Source organism: Scyliorhinus torazame, chromosome 1 (genome assembly GCF_047496885.1).
Source record: "Scyliorhinus torazame isolate Kashiwa2021f chromosome 1, sScyTor2.1, whole genome shotgun sequence".
NCBI classification, from domain to species: Eukaryota; Metazoa; Chordata; class Chondrichthyes; order Carcharhiniformes; family Scyliorhinidae; genus Scyliorhinus; species Scyliorhinus torazame.
This window is the reverse complement of record NC_092707.1, coordinates 405773358-405796045: the sequence shown is the minus strand read 5'-3', so window position 1 is coordinate 405796045 and position 22688 is coordinate 405773358. Positions and strand designations below refer to the sequence as shown.

The window sequence follows — 22688 nt, the reverse complement described above, 5'->3', positions numbered from 1 at the left end:
CTTTATTCATTTGTTGGTCATTTGGCGAGTCCTTGTCGTTTGACTTATTCTTATAATGGGGTGGCAAATTATCTAGGACGTCCCCTTGTTTAAGAGGGGCTGTGGGAACGTCTTCGCCCTGTGGGATTAATGGATATATTCGGGTGGCGTTCCTGCTGGGAAGTCAACTTACTTCTTTATCGGAACAGGGTCTTTTATCATTGACATATATATTCAAAATTTGGCACACCCAGTCTTCGTCGGAACCGTATTTCGGCCAAAAGACTGAGGGGTTTACGATTGCTTCTTTTACCCATATGAAGCAACAAAATTTTATCATTGTTTTCCTGTCCTTATTTTTTGTATAACTCTCAGAATCCCAATTCACTAACATCCGACCCACTGGACTTTCTGGTGGGATATTCTTAGGGATTCTCTTATCGGCGCCGTCTCCTTGTTTGGAGTTTTTACTTCCCATTGTGATGTACTCAACTTCCACTTATTTCTAAGTAAAGTGTCTAGTTATGACCGGTCTGTCAAAACAATCACAATCCTGAAAGTACTTATATCATCAATCCGCCCATACACTTATACGGATGTCTAGATATAAACTCCAGAGTCCTTATATCATCAACCCGCCCTTGCGGATGTCTAGATACAAACCCAAGTTAACAAGGTAATACTTAAAAGCCGTTTTTCTTACCTTGCTCCGTGCACAGAGTTGCCTGACTTTCCCTCACGGCGTGCCTGCCGCTATAATCCGTTAGTTGCTTCTTCAGAATGACTACCCTAGGAACGTGTTCAGTTGACCGTGGGTGACTACTCAAGATGAAGTACGAGACCGTTTAAATAACGGGACGCGTCTTCTCGGTTCCTCTTGAGCCGCCCCCCTCGATCAATGAAAACTATCCCGGCCACGAGCCCCCAATTGTGAGAAACACCGCTCACCTTTTAATAATTTACACTTAGTCAAATTCTGAAGACGTATTTATTATCGAGCTTGCAAGAGCGGGTGCCTCCAGTAAGCAATAGCAGACACACAGAATTCACACAGCATCACTTTGTGATATACAATCCATGAAAATACAATCCGTGAGAAACAATCCGTGAGAAACACATCCCACAAACTATAGAAAGGGCTTATCAGTGATCAGTGATCCCTTATTTGGCCTCCCCCTTGCATAGTGATTTCTGTCCGCTCCTGGTATATCCTTGGACCATCAGTTAAAGATAAGAATGAGGCCCCCTGCTTGCACCTGCTATCTTCCCCCTTGCTTAGCAATTTCTGTTATTGTACATCCCGTTCTTCCCCGAAGGTCAGCCTTGTACATAGTTACAACAACTCGCTCACTATAGCTTACTCAGAACTTGACATGTTAATTTTCCCATCAGGCCTCATTGGTGACATCTTAATTGTGAACCAGAGTTTATACATGTAAAATCAATACAAAATGTTCATTTCTCACATCGGTACACGTGACAATAAACAAATCCAATCCAAAAGCACCAACCGGAGGAAACCCATGCAGACACGGGGAGAACGTGCAGACTCCGCACAGACAGTGACCCAGCAGGGAATTGAACCTGGGACCCTGGCGCTGTGAAGCCACAGTGCTAACCCACTATGGCTACCGTGCTGCCCAAATGTTTTGAATGCTGTAACTATATAACCGTGTTACTAAATTCCAAGACATTTATATATCCCCAGGGTGCACAGTTCTGCTGTCACTTTGTGAGTGGTAAAACCCAAGCATATCCAGCCAGGACAGTATTAGCCTGCAGTACTCAGGAACTGAGCATCAGGCATCATTGGTGGTTCACCATTGGTGGAAGGGGCTGGTTTAGCACACTGGGCTAAATCGCTGGCTTTGAAAGCAGACCAAGTCAGGCCAGCAGCACGGTTTGATTCCCGTGTCAGCGAGAGAACCTGAGAACATCTAAGACACTCAGAAGGTAAGTAAGTGATTTTTACTTATTTTTACTTTTATACCTTTTTTCAAATTGTGTGTGTCGGGGGGGAAACTGAAGTGACATTTCAGAAAAGCTGTGGCCAGAGTGGCTGGTTGGGATTCGAACCTAAATTTTAAAAAAATTTGAGTATTTGGGAACTAATTAAACATAATAACTTAATTATAATTTAGAGGATATCTAAGTCAGAGATCGGAGAGTATTATAGTTAGCTATCGCATTTCTATTAGAAATCTAGTGCTAGGAAACAGATAGTTGACAGTAACTTTGAAATTTAAAAAAAAAGTATTTAAAAAAAAGACAAATTTTAATTTTAATTAATTGACGCAATGTCAGTTAGAGGGGTGCTGTGCTCTGACTGTGAGATGTGGCAGGTCCGGGAGGTTTCCAGCGTCCCGGATGGCTTCATTTGCAGAAAGTGCACCCAACTGGAGCTCCTCACAGACCGCATGGTTCGGTTGGAGCAGCAATTGGATGCACTTAGGAGCATGCAGGTGGCGGAAAGCGTCATAGATCGCAGTTATGTAAATGTGGTCACACCCAAGGTGCAGGCAGAGAAATGGGTGACCACCAGAAAGGGCAGGCAGTCAGTGCAGGAATCCCCTGTGGTTGTCCCCCTCTCGAACAGATATACCTCTTTGGATACTGTCGGGGGGGATAGCCTATCAGGGGAAAACAGCAGCAGCCAGAGCAGTGGCACCACGGCTGGCTCTGATGTTCAGAAGGGAGGGTCAAAGCGCAGAAGAGTAATAGTAATAGGGGACTCTATAGTCAGGGGCACAGATAGGCGCTTCTGTGGACGTGAAAGAGATTCCAGGATGGTATGTTGCCTCCCTGGTGCCAGGGTCCAGGATGTCTCCGAACGGGTAGAGGGAATCCTGAAGGGGGAGGGCAAACAGGCAGAGGTCGTTGTACATATTGGTACTAACGACATAGGCAGGAAGGGGCATGAGGTCCTGCAGCAGGAGTTCAGGGAGCTAGGCAGAAAGTTAAAAGACAGGACCTCGAGGGTTGTAATCTCGGGATTACTCCCTGTGCCACGTGCCAGTGAGGCTAGAAATAGGAAGATAGAGCAGATAAACACGTGGCTAAACAGCTGGTGTAGGAGGGAGGGTTTCCATTATCTGGACCACTGGGAGCTCTTCCGGGGCAGGTGTGACCTGTATAAGATGGACGGGTTGCATCTAAACCGGAGAGGCATAAATATCCTGGCCGCGAGGTTTGCTAGTGTCACACGAGGAGGGTTTAAACTAGTATGGCAGGGGGGTGGGCACGGGAGCAATAGGTCAGAAGGTGAGAGCATTGAGGGAGAACTAGGGAATAGGGACAGTGTGGCTCTGAGGCAGAGCAGACGGGGAAAAGTTGCTGAACACAGCGGGTCTGGTGGCCTGAAGTGCATATGTTTTAATGCAAGGAGCATTACGGGTAAGGCAGATGAATTTAGAGCTTGGATTACTACTTGGAACTATGATGTTGTTGCCATTACAGAGGCCTGGTTGAGGGAAGGGCAGGATTGGCAGCTAAACGTTCCAGGATTTAGATGTTTCAGGCGGGATAGAGGGGGATGTAAAAGGGGAGGCGGAGTTGCGCTACTTGTTCGGGAGAATATCACAGCTATACTGCGAGAGGACACCTCAGAGGGCAGTGAGGCTATATGGGTAGAGATCAGGAATAAGAAGGGTGCAGTCACAATGTTGGGGGTATACTACAGGCCTCCCAACAGCCAGCGGGAGATAGAGGAGCAGATAGGTAGACAGATTTTGGAAAAGAGTAAAAACAACAGGGTTGTGGTGATGGGAGACTTCAACTTCCCCAATATTGACTGGGACTCACTTAGTGCCAGGGGCTTAGACGGGGCGGAGTTTGTAAGGAGCATCCAGGAGGGCTTCTTAAAACAATATGTAAACAGTCCAACTAGGGAAGGGGCGGTACTGGACCTGGTATTGGGGAATGAGCCCGGCCAGGTGGTAGATGTTTCAGTAGGGGAGCATTTCGGTAACAGTGACCACAATTCAGTAAGTTTTAAAGTACTGGTGGACAAGGATAAGAGTGGTCCGAGGATGAATGTGCTAAATTGGGGGAAGGCTAATTATAACAATATAAGGCGGGAACTGAAGAACATAGATTGGGGGCGGATGTTTGAGGGCAAATCAACATCTGACATGTGGGAGGCTTTCAAGTGTCAGTTGAAAGGAATACAGGACCGGCATGTTCCTGTGAGGAAGAAAGATAAATACGGCAATTTTCGGGAACCTTGGATGACGAGTGATATTGTAGGCCTCGTCAAAAAGAAAAAGGAGGCATTTGTCAGGGCTAAAAGGCTGGGAACAGACGAAGCCTGTGTGGCATATAAGGAAAGTAGGAAGGAACTTAAGCAAGGAGTCAGGAGGGCTAGAAGGGGTCATGAAAAGTCATTGGCAAATAGGGTTAAGGAAAATCCCAAGGCTTTTTACACGTACATAAAAAGCAAGAGGGTAGCCAGGGAAAGGGTTGGCCCACTGAAGGATAGGCAAGGGAATCTATGTGTGGAGCCAGAGGAAATGGGCGAGGTACTAAATGAATACTTTGCATCAGTATTCACCAAAGAGAAGGAATTGGTAGATGTTGAGTCTGGAGAAGGGGGTGTAGATAGCCTGGGTCACATTGTGATCCAAAAAGACGAGGTGTTGGGTGTCTTAAAAAATATTAAGGTAGATAAGTCCCCAGGGCCTAATGGGATCTACCCCAGAATACTGAAGGAGGCTGGAGAGGAAATTGCTGAGGCCTTGACAGAAATCTTTGGATCCTCGCTGTCTTCAGGGGATGTCCCGGAGGACTGGAGAATAGCCAATGTTGTTCCTCTGTTTAAGAAGGGTAGCAAGGATAATCCCGGGAACTACAGGCCGGTGAGCCTTACTTCAGTGGTAGGGAAATTACTGGAGAGAATTCTTCGAGACAGGATCTACTCCCATTTGGAAGCAAATGGACGTATTAGTGAGAGGCAGCACGGTTTTGTGAAGGGGAGGTCGTGTCTCACTAACTTGATAGAGTTTTTCGAGGAGGTCACTAAGATGATTGATGCAGGTAGGGCAGTAGATGTTGTCTATATGGACTTCAGTAAGGCCTTTGACAAGGTCCCTCATGGTAGACTAGTACAAAAGGTGAAGTCACACGGGATCAGGGGTGAACTGGCAAGGTGGATACAGAACTGGCTATGCCATAGAAGGCAGAGGGTAGCAATGGAGGGATGCTTTTCTAATTGGAGGGCTGTGACCAGTGGTGTTCCACAGGGATCAGTGCTGGGACCTTTGCTGTTTGTAGTATTTATAAATGATTTGGAGGAAAATGTAACTGGTCTGATTAGTAAGTTTGCAGACGACACAAAGGTTGGTGGAATTGCGGATAGCGATGAGGACTGTCTGAGGATACAGCAGGATTTAGATTGTCTGGAGACTTGGGCGGAGAGATGGCAGATGGAGTTTAATCCGGACAAATGTGAGGTAATGCATTTTGGAAGGGCTAATGCAGGTAGGGAATATACAGTGAATGGTAGAGCCCTCAAGAGTATTGAAAGTCAAAGAGATCTAGGAGTACAGGTCCACAGGTCATTGAAAGGGGCAACACAGGTGGAGAAGGTAGTCAAGAAGGCATACGGCATGCTGGCCTTCATTGGCCGGGGCATTGAGTATAAGAATTGGCAAGTCATGTTGCAGCTGTATAGAACCTTAGTTAGGCCACACTTGGAGTATAGTGTTCAATTCTGGTCGCCACACTACCAGAAGGATGTGGAGGCTTTAGAGAGGGTGCAGAAGAGATTTACCAGAATGTTGCCTGGTATGGAGGGCATAAGCTATGAGGAGCGATTGAATAAACTTGGTTTGTTCTCACTGGAACGAAGGAGGTTGAGGGGCGACCTGATAGAGGTATACAAAATTATGAGGGGCATAGACAGAGTGGATAGTCAGAGGCTTTTCCCCAGGGTAGAGGGGTCAATTACTAGGGGGCATAGGTTTAAGGTGAGAGGGGCAAGGTTTAGAGTAGATGTACGAGGCAAGTTTTTTACGCAGAGGGTAGTGGGTGCCTGGAACTCACTACCGGAGGAGGTAGTGGAAGCAGGGACGATAGGGACATTTAAGGGGCATCTTGACAAATATATGAATAGGATGGGAATAGAAGGATACGGACCCAGGAAGTGTAGAAGATTGTAGTTTAGTCGGGCAGTATGGTCGGCACGGGCTTGGAGGGCCGAAGGGCCTGTTCCTGTGCTGTACATTTCTTTGTTCTTTGTTTTGTTCTTTGTACCAGCCTCCCCGAACAGGTGCCGGAATGTGGCGACTAGGGGCTTTTCACAGTAACTTCATTTGAAGCCTACTTGTGACAATAAGCGATTTTCATTTCATTTCACATGGCAACACTCTCGCCACTGAATCAGAAGTTTGTAACTTTGTACGCTTTCCAGAAACTTCAGCCCCCAAACCTACATTGGCCACACCACTGGTTTTGTGCCACAGAGCCTGATTTATAGCCGGTCTGATCACTGCCTGGTATTCTGTATCTTGGCCCACTTACCTCAGTGAGTGTCGCCAGGGCCTGTACAGGGCGTTAGCCTTTCCGTCTGGAGCAGCCTCAAAGCAACTGGGATACAGAGCACATTTTCATATCCCCCCCCAGCCCCTCCATTGTCTCTCAAACCGTGATGAATCTCTGTACATGATGACATCATCTCCATGCGTCACAATGGTGTCTGGTTTGAATGGTTTCTCACAGTGGCCATTCACAGGCTGGCACCTCCAGTGCGGGATTGAGGGTGTGCTGCACTGCTGGAAGTGCTGTCCTTCAGATCAGATGTTAACTGAGACAAGTCTGCCCTGCCTGCTCTCTCGCACGAGTGTCAAAGGCCCCGTGGCACTATTTTGGAGAAGAACAGGGTTCAGGAAGTGCCAACGAGATAAATGGTCGGATAGCATATTGGTACAGGAGCATCTTGGTTGTTACTTCATGGATCAAATCCCACCAGGGCAGCTGAGGAATTTCAATTCAATGAAACAAATCTGGCATAAAAGGCAGGAATAGTGAACGTGAAACTACTAGATTATTGTAAAACTTTAGGAAAGGAAATCTGCTGCCCTTAGCTGGTCTGGATTATATTTGACTTCAGACCTGCGGCAATGTGATGGATTAATCAAACTCAACAGCGACCCAGACTGCACTGGGTCGCTGTTGAGGTTCTGAAGCGCATGCTTAGGGAGGGCACTTAGGGAGGGTGCTTAGGGAGGGCAGTCTGGCGCTAGTGTGCCTTCACACCCAGGTGGCGACCATGCAGCGATACCTCCACATGAGGACCCCACCGGGCTGACCAGGATTGGGGACGTGGTGGGTGGCGAATGAGTGGGGTTTTGACCCTTTTTGAACTGGTATGCTGTTATATTACTGAATCGCAATATAAATATTGCTCTTTTATCTTGTCGAGTCGTATTGAATTCTGCTGATAAACAGTCGAAGTCTTCCAGATGATGACAAATTATTTATTGAGTAATATAATAATAACCTTGTGAGTTCTTTCACTTTAATACTTTGATTAGTAAAACAAATAAGTAAGATTGGATTAATCGAACAATTATGATAATAAACTGCACTCTGATCTGGTCACATCTTCACTCTAGCTGTTCCCCACACACAGTAACTAAAGAAAGAGCGGGAAATTCCTTTTATAGGTCCTGTTAGTGTTGCCACCTAGTGATCATCTATCATATTGTTATATGCTGCACCCCCCATTTTAGCTTCCTGTAAAACCTTCAGGTTCTGTTTGCATTTCAGTCCCGTGCTCCTGACCTTTGGGAACCTGGTGGAGAGAGGGGCAGGGAGGGAGGAGGACCTCCGCGTTAACCTCCTCATGAACCTCCTCCTGTGCCTTGCTAAGCTGGCTATCAACAGGTCCAAGCAGCAGGCAATCGAGGTCATCCAGCCCAACTGTCTGCCTCTCATCCACAGCCACCGGGTGTCCTTGGGGAGCGAGTACGAGGTGTTAACTGCCTCAATCGTGGCGTTCCGTGCTTGGTGGGCACCGTGGGGACTGGGTGTTTTATCAACCTCTGTAATCACCTTTTGTTTTAATGATTCAAGTTTTCGTTGGAATTTGATTTTGTTTGGTGCAGTATTCCTTTAAGGGGCTGCCATTTTATTTGGTTTCTTAATTTATTAATTTCATTTTACCGATTTCCCCTAACTAGGAGTACAGGCTGATTGGTCAGGGTTCATTAACTTGTGAACATGTTTCTGGATAGGTTGCACGCCATTGGTCTGCTGTTTCTTCTTTATTAAGGAGAACCCCCAGGTTATTTGAATTCTTTGGCATGGCTTTATTGTCACAGACAAGTTCTATTTTGTCCGTTTCCCAACAGTTCGTACAGTGTTCCATGGCTGTCAGTCTCTCTCTGGGATCTTGCTGAAGCGACCTTCGTTTACTGAGGGAGTGGTTGATGTTATCTGGAGATTTGGATGAATAAATTGGAGTTGTGCAGCGGGGTCTGCTTGCCTGTATACTTGTGGCAGCTCTATTAAGCCCATGTGTGACCCTAAAACGAGCCAAATCCATGTCCACATTCACATCTGTAATTAATTCCAGGTCATCTATTATCTATGCTCAGAACTCACATTGAATTCCACAGTGCATCATGAACCATTTACAACATAATTATCCCCTCACTTCCGAGCTGCCAAACTCCTGAAGTTAATTTGAGTGAGATTATTGGGTAAATTCAAACCAATCCCTCGCTGCCATTTGTTCTCGCACTATCATTTTATGAATGATGTCTGATGAGTAAAGGATTAGAGATTACAAGTATTAAAACTTGTTTTCGGATCTGCTGATTTAAGAGTTAGAGGGAACTCCTCCTTCTGTAGCTTTAGGAATGTAGAATAGGCTGCCCCAGTCAAAAGTGTTTAACATTGCATCGCTCAACACTTGGGAAAATGATACATGCATTTCGGATTTGGAAAAGCAATTGATAAGGATAGGTGGATATTTTATGTTTATTGAGAAAATGTTGGTGTAAATAAGGACTGTAGCCGTGCGAAGCATGCAACACTGATTCAAAAATCACCAAGACAGAATTGCCAATGGAAATTGGTTAGGGGTTGGCCTGAACACCAGGAAGCTTTGCTGGTGATGAAGGAGCAGTGCTCCGAAAGCTAGTGATTTGAAACAAACCTGTTGGACTTTAACCTGGTGTTGTAAGACTTATTCAGGTGCCCACTCCAGTCCAGCGCAGGCATCTCCACATCATCAGATATGAAGACATAACGATTCAGTCTGTCTTCAAAGCAATCAACATTGCTTTGAACGTTGGGATGATACAATTCTTCCTTAGTTTCTTGGTGTTTTAGAACATAGAACATTACAGCGCAGTACAGGCCCTTCGGCCCTCGGTGTTGCGCCGACCCGTGAAACCACTCTAAAGCCCATCTACACTATTCCCTTATCGTCCATATGTCTATCCAATAACCATTTGAATGCCCTTAGCGGTGGCGAGTCCACTATTGTTGCAGGCAGGGCATTCCACGCCCTTACTACTCTCTGAGTAAAGAACCTACCTCTGACATCTGTCTTACATCTATCTCCCCTCAATTTAAAGCTATGTCCCCTCGTGCTAGACATCACCATCCGAGGAAAAAGGCTCTCACTGTCCACCCTATCCAATCCTCTGATCATCTTGTATGCCTCAATTAAGTCACCTCTTAACCTTCTTCTCTCTAACGACAACAGCCTCAAGTCCCTCAGCCTTTCCTCATAAGATCTTCCCTCTATACCAGGCAACATTCTGGTAAATCTACTCTGCATACTTTCCAATGCTTCCACATCCTTCCTATAATGCAGCGACCAGAATTGCACGCAATACTCCAAATGCGGCCGCACCAGAGTTTTGTTCTCTCACACTTGGATTCTAAATATAATTTCCAACAATAACTAAGATCAAATTCAAGGTGGCACAGTGGTGGTGGTTGGCACTGCCGAGGACCTGGGTTTGGTCCCTGTCCTGGGTCACTGCCCGTGTGGTTTGCACAAATTCATCTCAAAGTAAAATTAATGGGCGTACCAAAACAGAATGTAATGGGATCTTGTATTTCTGCTTGAGTGGAAAAATGTGGCATACGTTTTATGTCTCAATAAACGTCACCTCTGACAGTGCAGCACTCTCTCAGTATTGCACAGGGTGTTTAAGCCTGGATTTGCTGCTCAATTCCCTGGAGTTGGGTTCGTACCAACAATCTGCCGACGGGGTTGTGAGGTAAGAGTGTTACCCACTGAACCAAGGAATAACCATTCTCATTCCTTAATTAAATAATCACCAGGGATGAGTATCCAAAGACAAAAAAATTGTTGTGACTGAGGAATCATATACATTGAACCACAAAGTGTCAAAGTTGCTGTGTGAGGAGCTCGGAAGTTACAGCACTTTTCGTGATCTGTCGTGAAATGCAAACGTTTCTGGGCAACTTCAAATAGGCAAAATATTAGACTTCAAGTGGGTGGAAACGTCAGTTATCTCTTTGTTTATCTTCTATCACTGACAAAACTGTAGACCAAATAAAATGGGGAGATGGGGTTGCCATTCCAGTAATGCCACTGGAACACTACTCCAGAGGCCCAGATTAATACTCTGAGGTCCTGTGTTCAAATCCTGCATTGGTGGAAATTGAGTTCAATTATTAAAGGAGAAAGACTGGAATATAAAAGCTAGTCTCAGTCATGGTGATCACAAAACTATTATTGTTAAAAACTCACCTAATGCCCTTTAGGGAAGGAAATCTGCTGTCCTTACCTCGTCTGACTCCAGATTCAAAGCAACATTCTTGACTGCCCTCTGAAATGGCCCAGCAAGCCATTCAGTTCCAGGGCAATTAGGGATGGTTAACAAATGCCAGCCGGAGGGCAGCACGGTGGCGCAGTGGGTTAGCCCTGTTCCCTCACGGCGCTGAGGTCCCAGGTTCGATCCCGGCTTTGGGTCACTGTCCGTGTGGAGTTTGCACATTCTCCCCGTGTTTGCGTGGGTTTCGCCCCCACAACCCAAAGATGTGCAGGGTAGGTGGATTGGCCACACTAAATTGGCCCTTAATTGGGGAAAAATGAATTGGGAACTCTACATTTATAAAAACGAAACAAATGCCAGCCAGCCCGGAACAGACACCATCCAATGGAAGAGTAAAGAGAAAAATCACCAATGTGACCTAACATTCCAGCTTTTCATGCAGTTAGTATATGAAATACAGGGTGCAGTCTGTACATACAACAGAACGTGATCTTGTTGGACTATATACATCATGGAGAGAGGCTTCAGGAAGGGGGAAAGGTGTCACTGTCCATGAACTAAGGTTGTTAACTGAAAAGTCTCTGTTCATCAGATATGAAGACAAGGTGATTCAGTCTGTCATTCAAAGCAATTAACATGAGGATAATTCTTCCTTAATTCCTCGGTGTTTTCTCTCACATTTGGATTCTAATTACAATTTTGAACAATAACTACAATCAGATTCATCTCAAATTCAAATTATTTGGCGTAATGAAACAGAAGGGTGACATGGTAGCACAGTGGTTATCACTGTTGCTTCACAGCTCCAGGGTCTAGGTTCGATTCCCGGCTTGGGTCACTGCCTGTGCGGAGTCTGCACGTTCTCCGTGTCTGCGTGGGTTTCCTCCGGGTGCTCGGGTTTCACCCCACTAGTCCTGAAAGGCGGGCTGGTTAGGTGAAATGGACATTCTGAATTCTCCCTCGGTGTACCCGAACAGGCGCCGGAGTGTGGCGACGAAGGGATTTTCACAGTAACTTCATTGCAGTGTTAATGCAAGCCTACGTGTGACACTAATAAAGATTATCATAAGACCGGTATAAGAAGCGGTTTATGAAAGTTAGTAACAGACCAAATGAATTTCTGCATTTTGAGCATTTCTCATTTCATTTCTTCCCCTCCACCATCATCACGACATGTTGATTCACTTAAAGGTAGCAGTCAAGATCCCAGAGGCCTAGTAACCTATCCACTAGCCACAAGTTAGGCCGTTCCCAGCTTCTCGCTGACTTGATTGACCGTGACTTATTCAGTGCTGCATTATTCTAGATTTAACACATTGAAGTGTCAGCTTGATGTAACATTGTGGCAATGAAGGTATCCATATTCTCCAATAGTACATAATCCCTCACACAATTTTGAATATCACTTGGCCCATTATAGTACTGTGCTCAAACGATGGTGCACGGGATACCCTTAAACTCAGAGAAGGTTCCCCAATATTACTATGACGATCCCAGGCCAGGTTCTCATTGAACAGGGCAATGACGAGCCCAATACAGGAACCCTGCTGCCCATGAATGCATTCTGGTATAGGTGGCTTTCCAAGGCCTGCTCTCGGTCTTGTTACTGGCGGCGATTCTCCGGGCTAAGACTCCCACCTTCCGGCTTTGGCAACGTTGGAGGCGGCAGCAGCAGAGGAGCAAGTGAAGATTCCGCTCCCGGCCACTGCTCTGGGTTTCTTTTTCAATTCAGCTTCTTGCTTGAGGAAGTCGGACTGGCCGTCACGCATCTGATCAAAATGATTGGTGATAATTCAGCCAAAGCTCTACTGCATGGCAGCAACAAGGCTAGCCAGAATATCTGCCCCAGTCCAGCTTCTCCAATCCCCTCTCTCCTGCTCCTTCAATCATAGATTCTGTCTCTGGAGGAGCAGTGAGTGTAAAGCAGGGAACCTGTGATTACAGGAACTGGAGCAGCAAGCGTGGGCGACATCAAATGTCATTGGAGGAGCAGATCTGTATCATTTTCCTGCTCTGACGCTTGCATTTGCAACTGTTCAGCCCCATTCAGATTACGGAGGAGGTGAAAGACAGAGACAATTTTAGATTGGCGGAATTCCAAAATCCAAGTGTTGGAAATCCACTAAGTAGCAGAAATTTATCACCCGATTCACTGTTCCTTCAGTCACAAGGATAGATTATCGCCCCAATTCCATGTTCTCTCAATTTGTTAACCAACCTTTTGCATGGGATCTTACCAAAAGCTTTCTGAAAATCTAAATATACCACATCCAGTGGTCCCCCTTATCTATTCAGCTAGTTACATCCTCAAAAAAACCCAAATAGGTTTGTTAAACAGGATTTCCCTTTCACAAATCCATGTTGACTCTGCCCAATGCTATCATTATTTTCTAAATGCCCTGTTATCACATCCTTTTTATAGACCCTAGCATTTCCCTACTTCTGATATCAGGCTAATAGATCTGTAGTTCCTTTTTTCTCTCTCTTCACAAATAGTGGGGTGACATTTGCTACCTTCCAAACCGCAGGAACCATTCCAGAATCTACAGAATTCTCAGAAAAGATCTTTTCCAGCAGCGAAGGGGGTGGTAACCATGGAAACGAGTCCAGCTCTTCCCCACAAAATTCCTAAGCTATAAGTACCAGAACCCATTCCCTTTCGGCAGCTGAAACTCTTTATTAAAATAAATTCAGAGTACCCAATTATTTTTTTTTCCAATTAAGGGGCAATTTAGTGTGGCCAATCCACCTAACCTGCACATATTTGGGTTGTGGGGGTGAAACCCACGCAGACATGGGGAGAATGTGCAAACTCCACACGGACAGTGACCCAGGGCCGGGATTCGACCCAGGTCCTCAGCGCCGCATGCACAGTGCTAACCACTGCGCCACATGCCGCCCCCAGAATTTTGAAAGATGACTGTCAATGCATCTACTATCTCTATAGCCACCTCTTTCAAAACTCTGGGATGTAGATCATCTGGTCCAGGAGAGTTAACTATTTTATGTCCCATTAATTTCACATCTTGATCTTTAGAACAAAGGTTATCTTTCACTACAGTACTAATGCCCTCTTTAATTAACAAGAGCCACATCACCACCTTTTCACAGCTTTGTAAATGTCACATACCTTTGGATATTCAGGCCTTAGCTTCGGGTTTCTTGGAGCCACATCTCTATGACTAGGTCATTCCTTTACTGCTTTTATAAAGTCTGGTCCTAACTGCTGGCACACTTGTTCGTAATCACTGTCCCTTTCCGCCCGATTATCATTACCTTTTTAAAAATTTGTTTATGGGATGTGGGCATCATTGGTTAGGCCAGTATTTATTGCCCATCCCTAGTTGCCCTTCAGAAGGTGGTAGTGAGCTGCCTTCTTGAACCATTGCAATCCCGGAGGTGTAGATGCACCCACTGTGCTGTTAGGGAGGGACTTCCAGGATTTTGACTCTGACAGCAAAGGAACGGCGATATTTTTCCAGATCAGGGGGGTGACATGTGGAGGGAAATCTCCAGGTGGTGGGTTTCCCAGGTATCTGCTGTTCTTGTTCTTCTCGATGGTGGTCGTGGGTTTGGAAGGTGCTTCCTAAGGAACCTTGGTGAGTTCTTGCAGTGCATCCTGTGGTTGGTGCACATGCTGCCACTGTTGATGGTGGAGGGATTGAATGTTTGTGGAAGGAGGGAGAAATCAAGCGGGGCTGCCTTGTGCTGGATGGCTTTGAGCTTGAGTGTTGTTGGAGCTGCACTCATCCAATCAAGTGGAGGGTATTCCATTACACTCCTGACTAGTGCCTTGTAGATGGACAGGTTTTTGGGGTCAGGAGGTGAATTACTCGCCGCAGGATTCCTAGCCTTTGCTTGTAGCCACAGTATTTATATGGCTCATCCAATTCAGTTTCTGGTGAATGGTAACCCCAAGATATTGAAAGTGCGGGATTCAGCGATGCTAATGCCATTGAATGTCAAGGGACAATGGTTAGATCCTATCTTGTTGGAGATGATCATTGCCTGACAATTGCGTGACATTATTGTTACTTGCCATTTGTCAGCCCATCCCTGGATATTGAGTCATAAATGGTGCGGAATATCACACACTCATCTGCAAACATCCCCACTTTTGACCTATGATGGAAGGAAGGTCATTGCTACCTTGATCTATTGTCTTGTCATTTCCCTTTAAAATCTTTCCCTACATGTCGCCCCCCCCCTTCTTTCTCTAGTTATATGACTTGCTGGAACACTAAAACCAGAAAATTTAAGCTTCAAATGTGGATTAACATGAAGTTGTTGCCAACATTGGTTTAAAGACAAGATACTGTAACCCTGAGTGGATTAAGGAGATTTTACTAGGGTCACTGATGCATTGGAGATATGATGAAGATAATTCCAACATATAATTAAAACCAGAAGGAAAGACTCAAACAATTGAACTGATTAAACTTGAATTGAGAAAGGATCGAAATCGCAAGGTAGATTATGCAGGTACAAATACGTGTTTTTATTCCTTCTGTATTTTGTTTTCTATAGACAGATAAATTCTCCTTTACTGCAGATTCTGTAAATTCAAGGTTCTTTGACTATAATCTCACTAACTAAACATTTGTTGTCATATTTCAGAGTAATGAAAACAAGGTCAAAATAACTGAAGCATTAAAAACTCACAGATCAGTGCAGTGATACACCATGAGTAATACACAGTTCTCAACTTTCTCCAGTTTAAACCCAGCCTTTCACAAAATACAATTTGTAGAATCACAGCGAAAACCAATTTGCCAAAAACAGACTTGTCACATTGTAAATTAGCAACATAAAATAGGTCCAAAATCTCAGAGATTTTCTCAACGTCCTGGTCAGGGTCAATGATTTTTTGAGTCTGGTTGACCAAGTACTGCTGGAACATAACCCACTTTGCACGCAAAATCCATTGAAGATTGTCTGTTAAATCATCAATTGTTAGGGGGAGGAATGGAAAAATTCACTCAATAAGTTGTCTTCATTTCCAAGTTGAAACCAGACTGATGCTCCTCGAATAAAAAGCACAAATGACGTCATGCTGGCAGACAGTTTTGCTTAGAGGATATTGTTAAGATTTGTGGGTTTTAAGGCACTTTTCTGTTTCCTTCATTCAAACAAGCTGTTGCCAACTTAAAGGGCCTTTGTGAAGTTCACTGCTGGAGAGAGCTCAGCAGCTTCTCGGTAGGTGTGTAGTTTTCCCATGTTGTCTTACACCATTTATGGGGCAATTCAGCCATGGATGCTTTTTTGTATGGGCATCCGATATTTTTGGAATTCCCCTCGAGGGTTCTTTCAAGATCTTCACACCAACATGGGCTCAGGTTTCAGTATCATTAGAAATTTCCCAGTGATCAAAGCCAGGATGAAATCTTATTCTTGATCAGCTGGTGTGGAAACCTTCCCTTTATGCTGAGAGGCAGATAGTTTTTGTAAGATTTCCATCCCTGGCTGCTAATTTGAGGTTATGTTGCCAAAGCGAGTTTGAATCACATTTCACTGGAGAGGAGCTTTGGACCATCATGAAACGGTGAAATGTATCATCCGTGAACAGGCTGACAATGATGCCACTTGTGAGAACAAGTCAATTGGCTACATTTGCAATAGGCTTAGCTGCTGCTTGTGATCATTACAAATTCACTGCACTGCACAGAAAAGTCATCTACTGTTGTGAAGCTTCAGCTATCTCAAACAAGTAACATTTCTGTATATCAAATGCAAGTCCTTCAGATGGCAGAACTCTTGAGGCAAGCGGAGACTCTGAAATTGCAGGTGCAAGGTGGACACCTTGCTTGGATGGTTGTGGATTGGACAGATTCCTTGGCTGACTGTGGCACGATAGAGGATGCAGACATTTTGTGGCTGAAGTATCACCTGACAAATTGGGGATCAAGAGCAGAAGTGGATCACCAGGTCATCTGGAGTGGGCAGGGTACACCACCTGGATTACTGCTTGAGTTGGGGTTGGTTGAGTCCATGGCTGCTGACACAGAGCCAGAATCACATTGATGGAGAAATCCACCCACCCCCCCCCCCCCCCCCACCGAGTCCCAGTTTTTTTTTTGAAGGGGGTGAAGATTGTTGTCGATGAGACATTCTTCCTCCATCAAACTCTATTTCTATCGTCTGTACCCGAATCATTCCTCCCCGATATCCATACCTCTCTATCCCTGTGTATTCCTCCCTTCACCCATATGCTCATCTACACCCATATACCCTATCCCCCACCTGTACCCCTTACGCATCTCCAGATACCCCTCATATACCCCTTGCTTCACCCATATACATAACACACTGGTATACCCCTCACTATGCCCATCCTTCACCCATATACCCCCATTCTTCACCTATACCCACATCCTTCACTCATATACCTCATACCCCCACCCTTCACTCATATACCCCATACCCCACCCTTCACCCATATACCCCTCATACCCCCACCCTTCACTCATATACCCCATACCCCCATCCTTCACTCATATACCCCATACCCCCATCCTTCACTCATATACCCCATACCCCCACCCTTCACCCATATACCACATCCTTCACTCATATACCCCATCCTTCACTCATATACCCCCACCCTTCACCCATATACCCCATCCTTCACTCATATACCCCATACCCCCACCCTTCACCCATATACCCCATCCTTCACTCATATACCCCATACCCCCACCCTTCACCCATATACCCCATACCCCCATCCTTCACTCATATACCCCATACACCCACCCTTCACCCATATACCCCATCCTTCACTCATATACCCCATCCTTCACTCATATACCCCCACCCTTCACCCATATACCCCATACCCCCACCCTTCACCCATATACCCCATACCCCCACCCTTCACCCATATACCCCATACCCCCACCCTTCACCCATATACCCCATACCCCCACCCTTCACTCATATACCCCATACCCCCACCCTTCATCCATATACCACCACCCTTATACCTTCATGCCCCTCCCTCCCCTCATTACCCCGGACCACCCCCTCCCCACACTCCGCTGCCCGCCCTCAGGCCTCCTCGGGCTTGTCTGGCGGGGGTCCGCAGGGCTGCAGCATTTTCTCCATGAGGTTGAAGCGGACCCGGGCCTTGGTCTCATTCTCGGCCACGGCGAAGTAGTTGAGCAGGTCGAAGTGGCCCATGTAGGAGGCGTACGAGTCGCGGTGCTGGTTGACCAGCCACTCCCACTTGGTGGTGTCGGCGTGCCCGGTGCCGATGTACTTGGACTGGAGATGCTCCAGCTGGCTGTGGATGTTGTAGCGGTCCGTCATGGCGCTGCCCCGGCTCAGGATTCAAATGGCAACCGCCAGCCGGCCCCGCGCGCCAAGATGGCCGTCCTCACCCAACATGGCCGCCCTCACCCAACATGGCCGCCCTCACCGCCCTCACCCAACATGGCCGCCCTCACCCTGGTCACAGCCACATTGGAAAATCACCCACCCGACTGAAGCCAATCTTCCCAAAATGTCCACGGCAACGTAATTGATTTTAACAGGAAATAATTATAATTGGCAAATGAGACAATTTCGAAGCATTAAACTAAATTCTATTCGTACGCAGGCGCGTTGGCAACGCTGTCTTCTCCGGCCATGCTCAGCGCCACCTATGCTGGAGGACTGTCGCTGTGAGGAACTGCAACACAATGCCTTCTCCCTCAACCAATTCCCCCTTACTTTTCTCTGCTGGCAAGAGCTTCAAATAATAATAATCTTTATTGTCACAAGTAGGCTTATAAGGGGATGGTTTAGTACAGTGGGCAGAAATGCAGAACAATGCCAGAGCGCGGGTTCAATTCCTGTACCGGCCTCCCCGAACAGGCGTCGGAATGTGGCGACTAGGGGCTTTTCACAGTAACTTCATTGAAACCTACTTGTGACAATAAGTGATTATTATTATTACATGAGCACTGCAATGAAGTTACTGTGAAAAGCCCCTCGTCACCACGTTCCGGCGCTTGTTAAGGTACACAGAGGGATAATTCAGAATGTCCAAATTACCTAACAGCACGTTTATCAGGACTTGTGGGAGGAAACAGCACGTTTATCAGGACTTGTGGGAGGAAACCGGAGCGCCCGGAGGAAACCCACGCAGACAACGCTATGCAGACTCCGCACAGTCAGTGACCCAAGCCGGGAATCGAACCTGGGACCCTGTGCTGTGAAGCAACAGTGCTAACCACTGTGCTACTGTTCCACCCATAATAGTCCTTGATCAGTATCTCCAGTCAAATTTAGATTGTGATTCTGAAAAGATTCCTGCTGATTTGCAATGCTATCTTATATTTTCTTATTATTCTTTCATGCCGTGTGATCGTCTCGGGCAAGGCCATGTATTTGTCGTTCATCTCTAATTACCCTTGAGAAGGCGATAGTGAGCCCCCCCAAAAAATAGATCTGTATTTTCAATGTCTTTTCATTGTTACATTGAATCTTAGCACAGGACAGGCCATTCGGCCCAACAGGTCTGTGTTATCCACCAAACAGATCTTCAGCTACCCCTCAACGTCTCACATGGCCAATTCTCCCACATATTTAGTTTCCGCTGAAATCATCTTTACTGTTTTTCTCAGCTACTCCTAGTGATACCCCAGTGAGCCATTCAGCCCCTTAAGTCCATGTGGCGTTTGCACATTCTCCCCGTGTTTGCGCGGGTTTCGCCCCCACAACACAAAGATGTGCAGGGTAGGTGGATTGGCCGCGCTAAATTGCCCCTTATTTGGAAAAATGAATTGGGCACTCTAAATTTATTTTAAAAAGATACTGAGTCACGTTTTGGGTGCGTTTAGTGGGGTGTTTCCTGGTGCTTGCAATGCCAAGAATGACCCTGTTATTAAACAGGCTGCTTCTTTTTCGGGCCTAGACTAGGAACACCCTGCACCCCACCTCATAATGGAATGGCATGCCCCAGACCCATTCCCTGGCACAGGTAAGAGATCACCTGGGCACCTTGGCACTGAAAACCTGTCAATGCCACCTGGGCATTGCCAGGGTGCCAAGGTGGCATCAGGATTGCCAGGGTACCCCCATGCCCTGAGCCCAACAACCCTAACACAGACCAGGCTGACCTGATCCATGTTTGGAAACCAGTTTTTTTTTTCAAAAAAAAAACTTTATTCATAAAATCTATCATAAACATGACAGAACATTTCGAATTGTCTTGAATGTACATTTCCATCAGAGTTACACATTCCCTTGACTTTCTTCCATTCAATTTTGAGAACATTACACACATATCGCTCTTTACGTTACAATTCCTTCTTAAACATTTACATTGTCATGTTTCTTTTATACGTTGGAGTGTTGGTGGCCCAGACCGAGGAGGGTTTACACTGTTACCCGCCCCTCGGTGTACATTTGCTGGTAAGACCTTACACAGTGGTCTTTCCCCATTGCGCCTTGGCGGCAGCTGCCCCAAGCTTGAGTGCGTCCCTCAGCACGTAGTCCTGGACCTTGGAATGTGCCAGCCTGCAACACTCGGTCGAGGACAGCTCTTTGCACTGGAAGATCAGCAAGTTCCGGGCAGACCAAAGAGCGTCTTTCACCGAGTTGATGACCTTCCAGCAGCAGTTGATGTTTGTCTCGGTGTGTGTCCCTGGAAACAGTCTGTAGAGCACAGAGTCCTGTGTCACAGAGCTGCTTGGGATGAACCTTGACAAATACCACTGCATCTCTCTCCAGACCTTCTTTGCAAAGGCACATTCCACAAGGAGGTGGGTGACCGTCTCATTTCCCACACAGCCACTCTGAGGGCAGCGTGCAACGGCGCTGAGCCTTCGGGTGTACATGAAGAATCTGACGAGGAGGTCCCTTCTCACCACCAGCCAAGCTAGGTCTTGGTGCTTGTTTGTAAGTTCTGGTGATGAGGCGTTCTGCCAGATGACTCTGGCAGTCTGCTCAGGGAACCGTCCAACGTCCTCCACAGTCTCCTTTTCCCTGAGGGCCTCGAGGACATTACGTGCTGACCACTGCTTCATTGCCTTGTGGTCAAAGGTGTTTTTCTTCAAAAACTTTTCCACGAGGGACAGGTGGTACGGCACGGTCCAACTACTTGGAGCGTTCCGCGGCAATGAGGCCAGGCCCACCCTGCGTAACACCGGGGACAGGTAGAACCTCAGTATGTAGTGACACTTGGTGTTTGCATACTGGGGGTCCACGCACAGCTTGATGCAGCTGCACACAAAGGTGGCCATCAGGATGAGGGAGGCGTTGGGTACGTTTTGCCCTCCCTTCTCCAGAGGTTTGTACATGGTGTCCCTTCGGACACGGTCCATCTTGGATCTCCAGATGAATTTGAAGATGGCCCGGGTGACTGCCGTGGCGTAGGGTCGGGTTATGGGCCAGACCTTCGCTACGTGCAGTAACACCGAGAGTGCCTCACACCTGATGACCAGGGTTTTGCCCGCAATGGAGAGGGAGCGTTGCTCCCACCAGCCCAGTTTCTGTCTTACCTTTGCTATGCGCTCCTCCCAGGTTTTGGGGCACGCCCCAGCCGCTCCGAACCATATCCCCAGCACCTTCAGGTAATCTGACCTGACAGTGAAGGGGACAAAGGACCGGTCGGCCCAGTTCCCAAAGAACATGGCCTCGCTCTTGCCGCGGTTTACCTTGGCTCCCGAGGCCAGTTCAACCTGGTCACAGGCATTCAGCAGCCTGCGTACAGACGCGGGATCCGAGCAGAAGACGGCGACGTCGTCCATGTACAGGGAGGCCTTGACTTGCACGCCTCCACTGCCTGGGATCATCACTCCTCTTATACCCGGATCCTTTCTGATGGACTTGGCAAAAGGTTCTATGCAGCACACAAACAGGGCCGAGGAGAGGGGGCAGCCCTGCCTGACTCCGGATTTGATCTGGAACTTTTCTGATTCCCACCCATTGATTGAGACTGCGCTATAGATGTTTGTGTAGAGCAGTTTGATCCAATTGCGAATTCCCTCCCCAAACCCCATTTTGGAGAGCACATCCATCATGTAGGTGTGCGATATTCTGTCAAAAGCCTTCTCCTGGTCAAGGCTGATGAGGCAGGTGTCCACCTTCCTGTCCTGCACGTAGGCGATCGTATCCCTGAGTAGCGCGAGGCTATCAGAGATCTTCCTGCCAGGTACAGCGCAGGTCTGGTCCGGGTGGATCACCGACTCCAGAGCAGACCTGACCCGATTGGCAATGACCTTGGCTAGAATTTTGTAATCCACATTCAACAGTGAAATGGGTCGGCAGTTTCGAATTTCTTCCCTTTCCCCCTTCTGCATGTAGATGAGGATGATGATGCCTTTCCTCATGGATTCTGACATGCTGCCATCCCGAAGCATACTCTCGTACACTTCCAGCAGGTCTGGGCCCATCCAGTCCCACAGAGCCGAATACAAGTCAGCCGGTAAGCTTCCGGGAGTTTTACTTGTCTCAAAGGACTTGACGGCCTTTGTCAGCTCTTCCAGAGTTAGCGGTTTGTCCAGGTTTTCCCGCTCGCTGTCGCCTAAGACCTCCGTGATAGACGACAGGAAGGTCTGAGAAACAGTGCTATCTGTTGGCTTCAGATCATACAGTCCGGCATAAAAGGATTTACTGATCCTCAGGATGTCAGACTGCGATGACTTTACAGAGCCATCTTCTTCCTTCAGGCTGCTGATCACAGAGGTCTCTCTGTGCACCTTTTGGAAGAAGAAGCGTGAGCACTTTTCATCCTGCTCCACGGAGCGGACTCTGGAACGGAAGATAACCTTGGAGGCCTCCGAGGTGTAGAGCGAGGCTTGCTGGCTCTTCACCTCTTGGAGATCCTCCTTGACATCAACCCCCATCGACTGCAGCTGGAGCAAATTCTGCATACTTTTCTGGAGCCTGGACATGGCCCCTCGTCTCTCTCTCACCTTTTGAACGCCCTTGGGAATGAAAAACCTTTTGATATTCCCCTTGATTGCT

General features: G+C 46.9%; 2 protein-coding genes across 2 annotated transcripts in view; both read right to left on the bottom strand.

Moving 5' to 3' along the window:
• LOC140428127 (zinc finger protein PLAG1-like) overlaps positions 1-6562 on the bottom strand; it is a 169123-nt gene extending 162561 nt beyond the window's left edge. Inside the window, exon 1 of the mRNA XM_072514230.1 lies at positions 6496-6562. The gene's annotated coding sequence lies outside the window, so the exon portion shown is untranslated. The remainder of the gene's footprint in view (positions 1-6495) is intronic.
• An 11175-nt stretch (positions 6563-17737) lies between these two features.
• On the bottom strand, positions 17738-18126 carry LOC140410839 (splicing factor 3B subunit 5). The gene has a single exon (XM_072499579.1). The coding sequence runs from the start codon at positions 18042-18044 to the stop codon at positions 17784-17786; it is 261 nt and encodes an 86-aa protein (XP_072355680.1). The 5' UTR covers positions 18045-18126; the 3' UTR covers positions 17738-17783.
• Positions 18127-22688: the final 4562 nt, after the last annotated feature.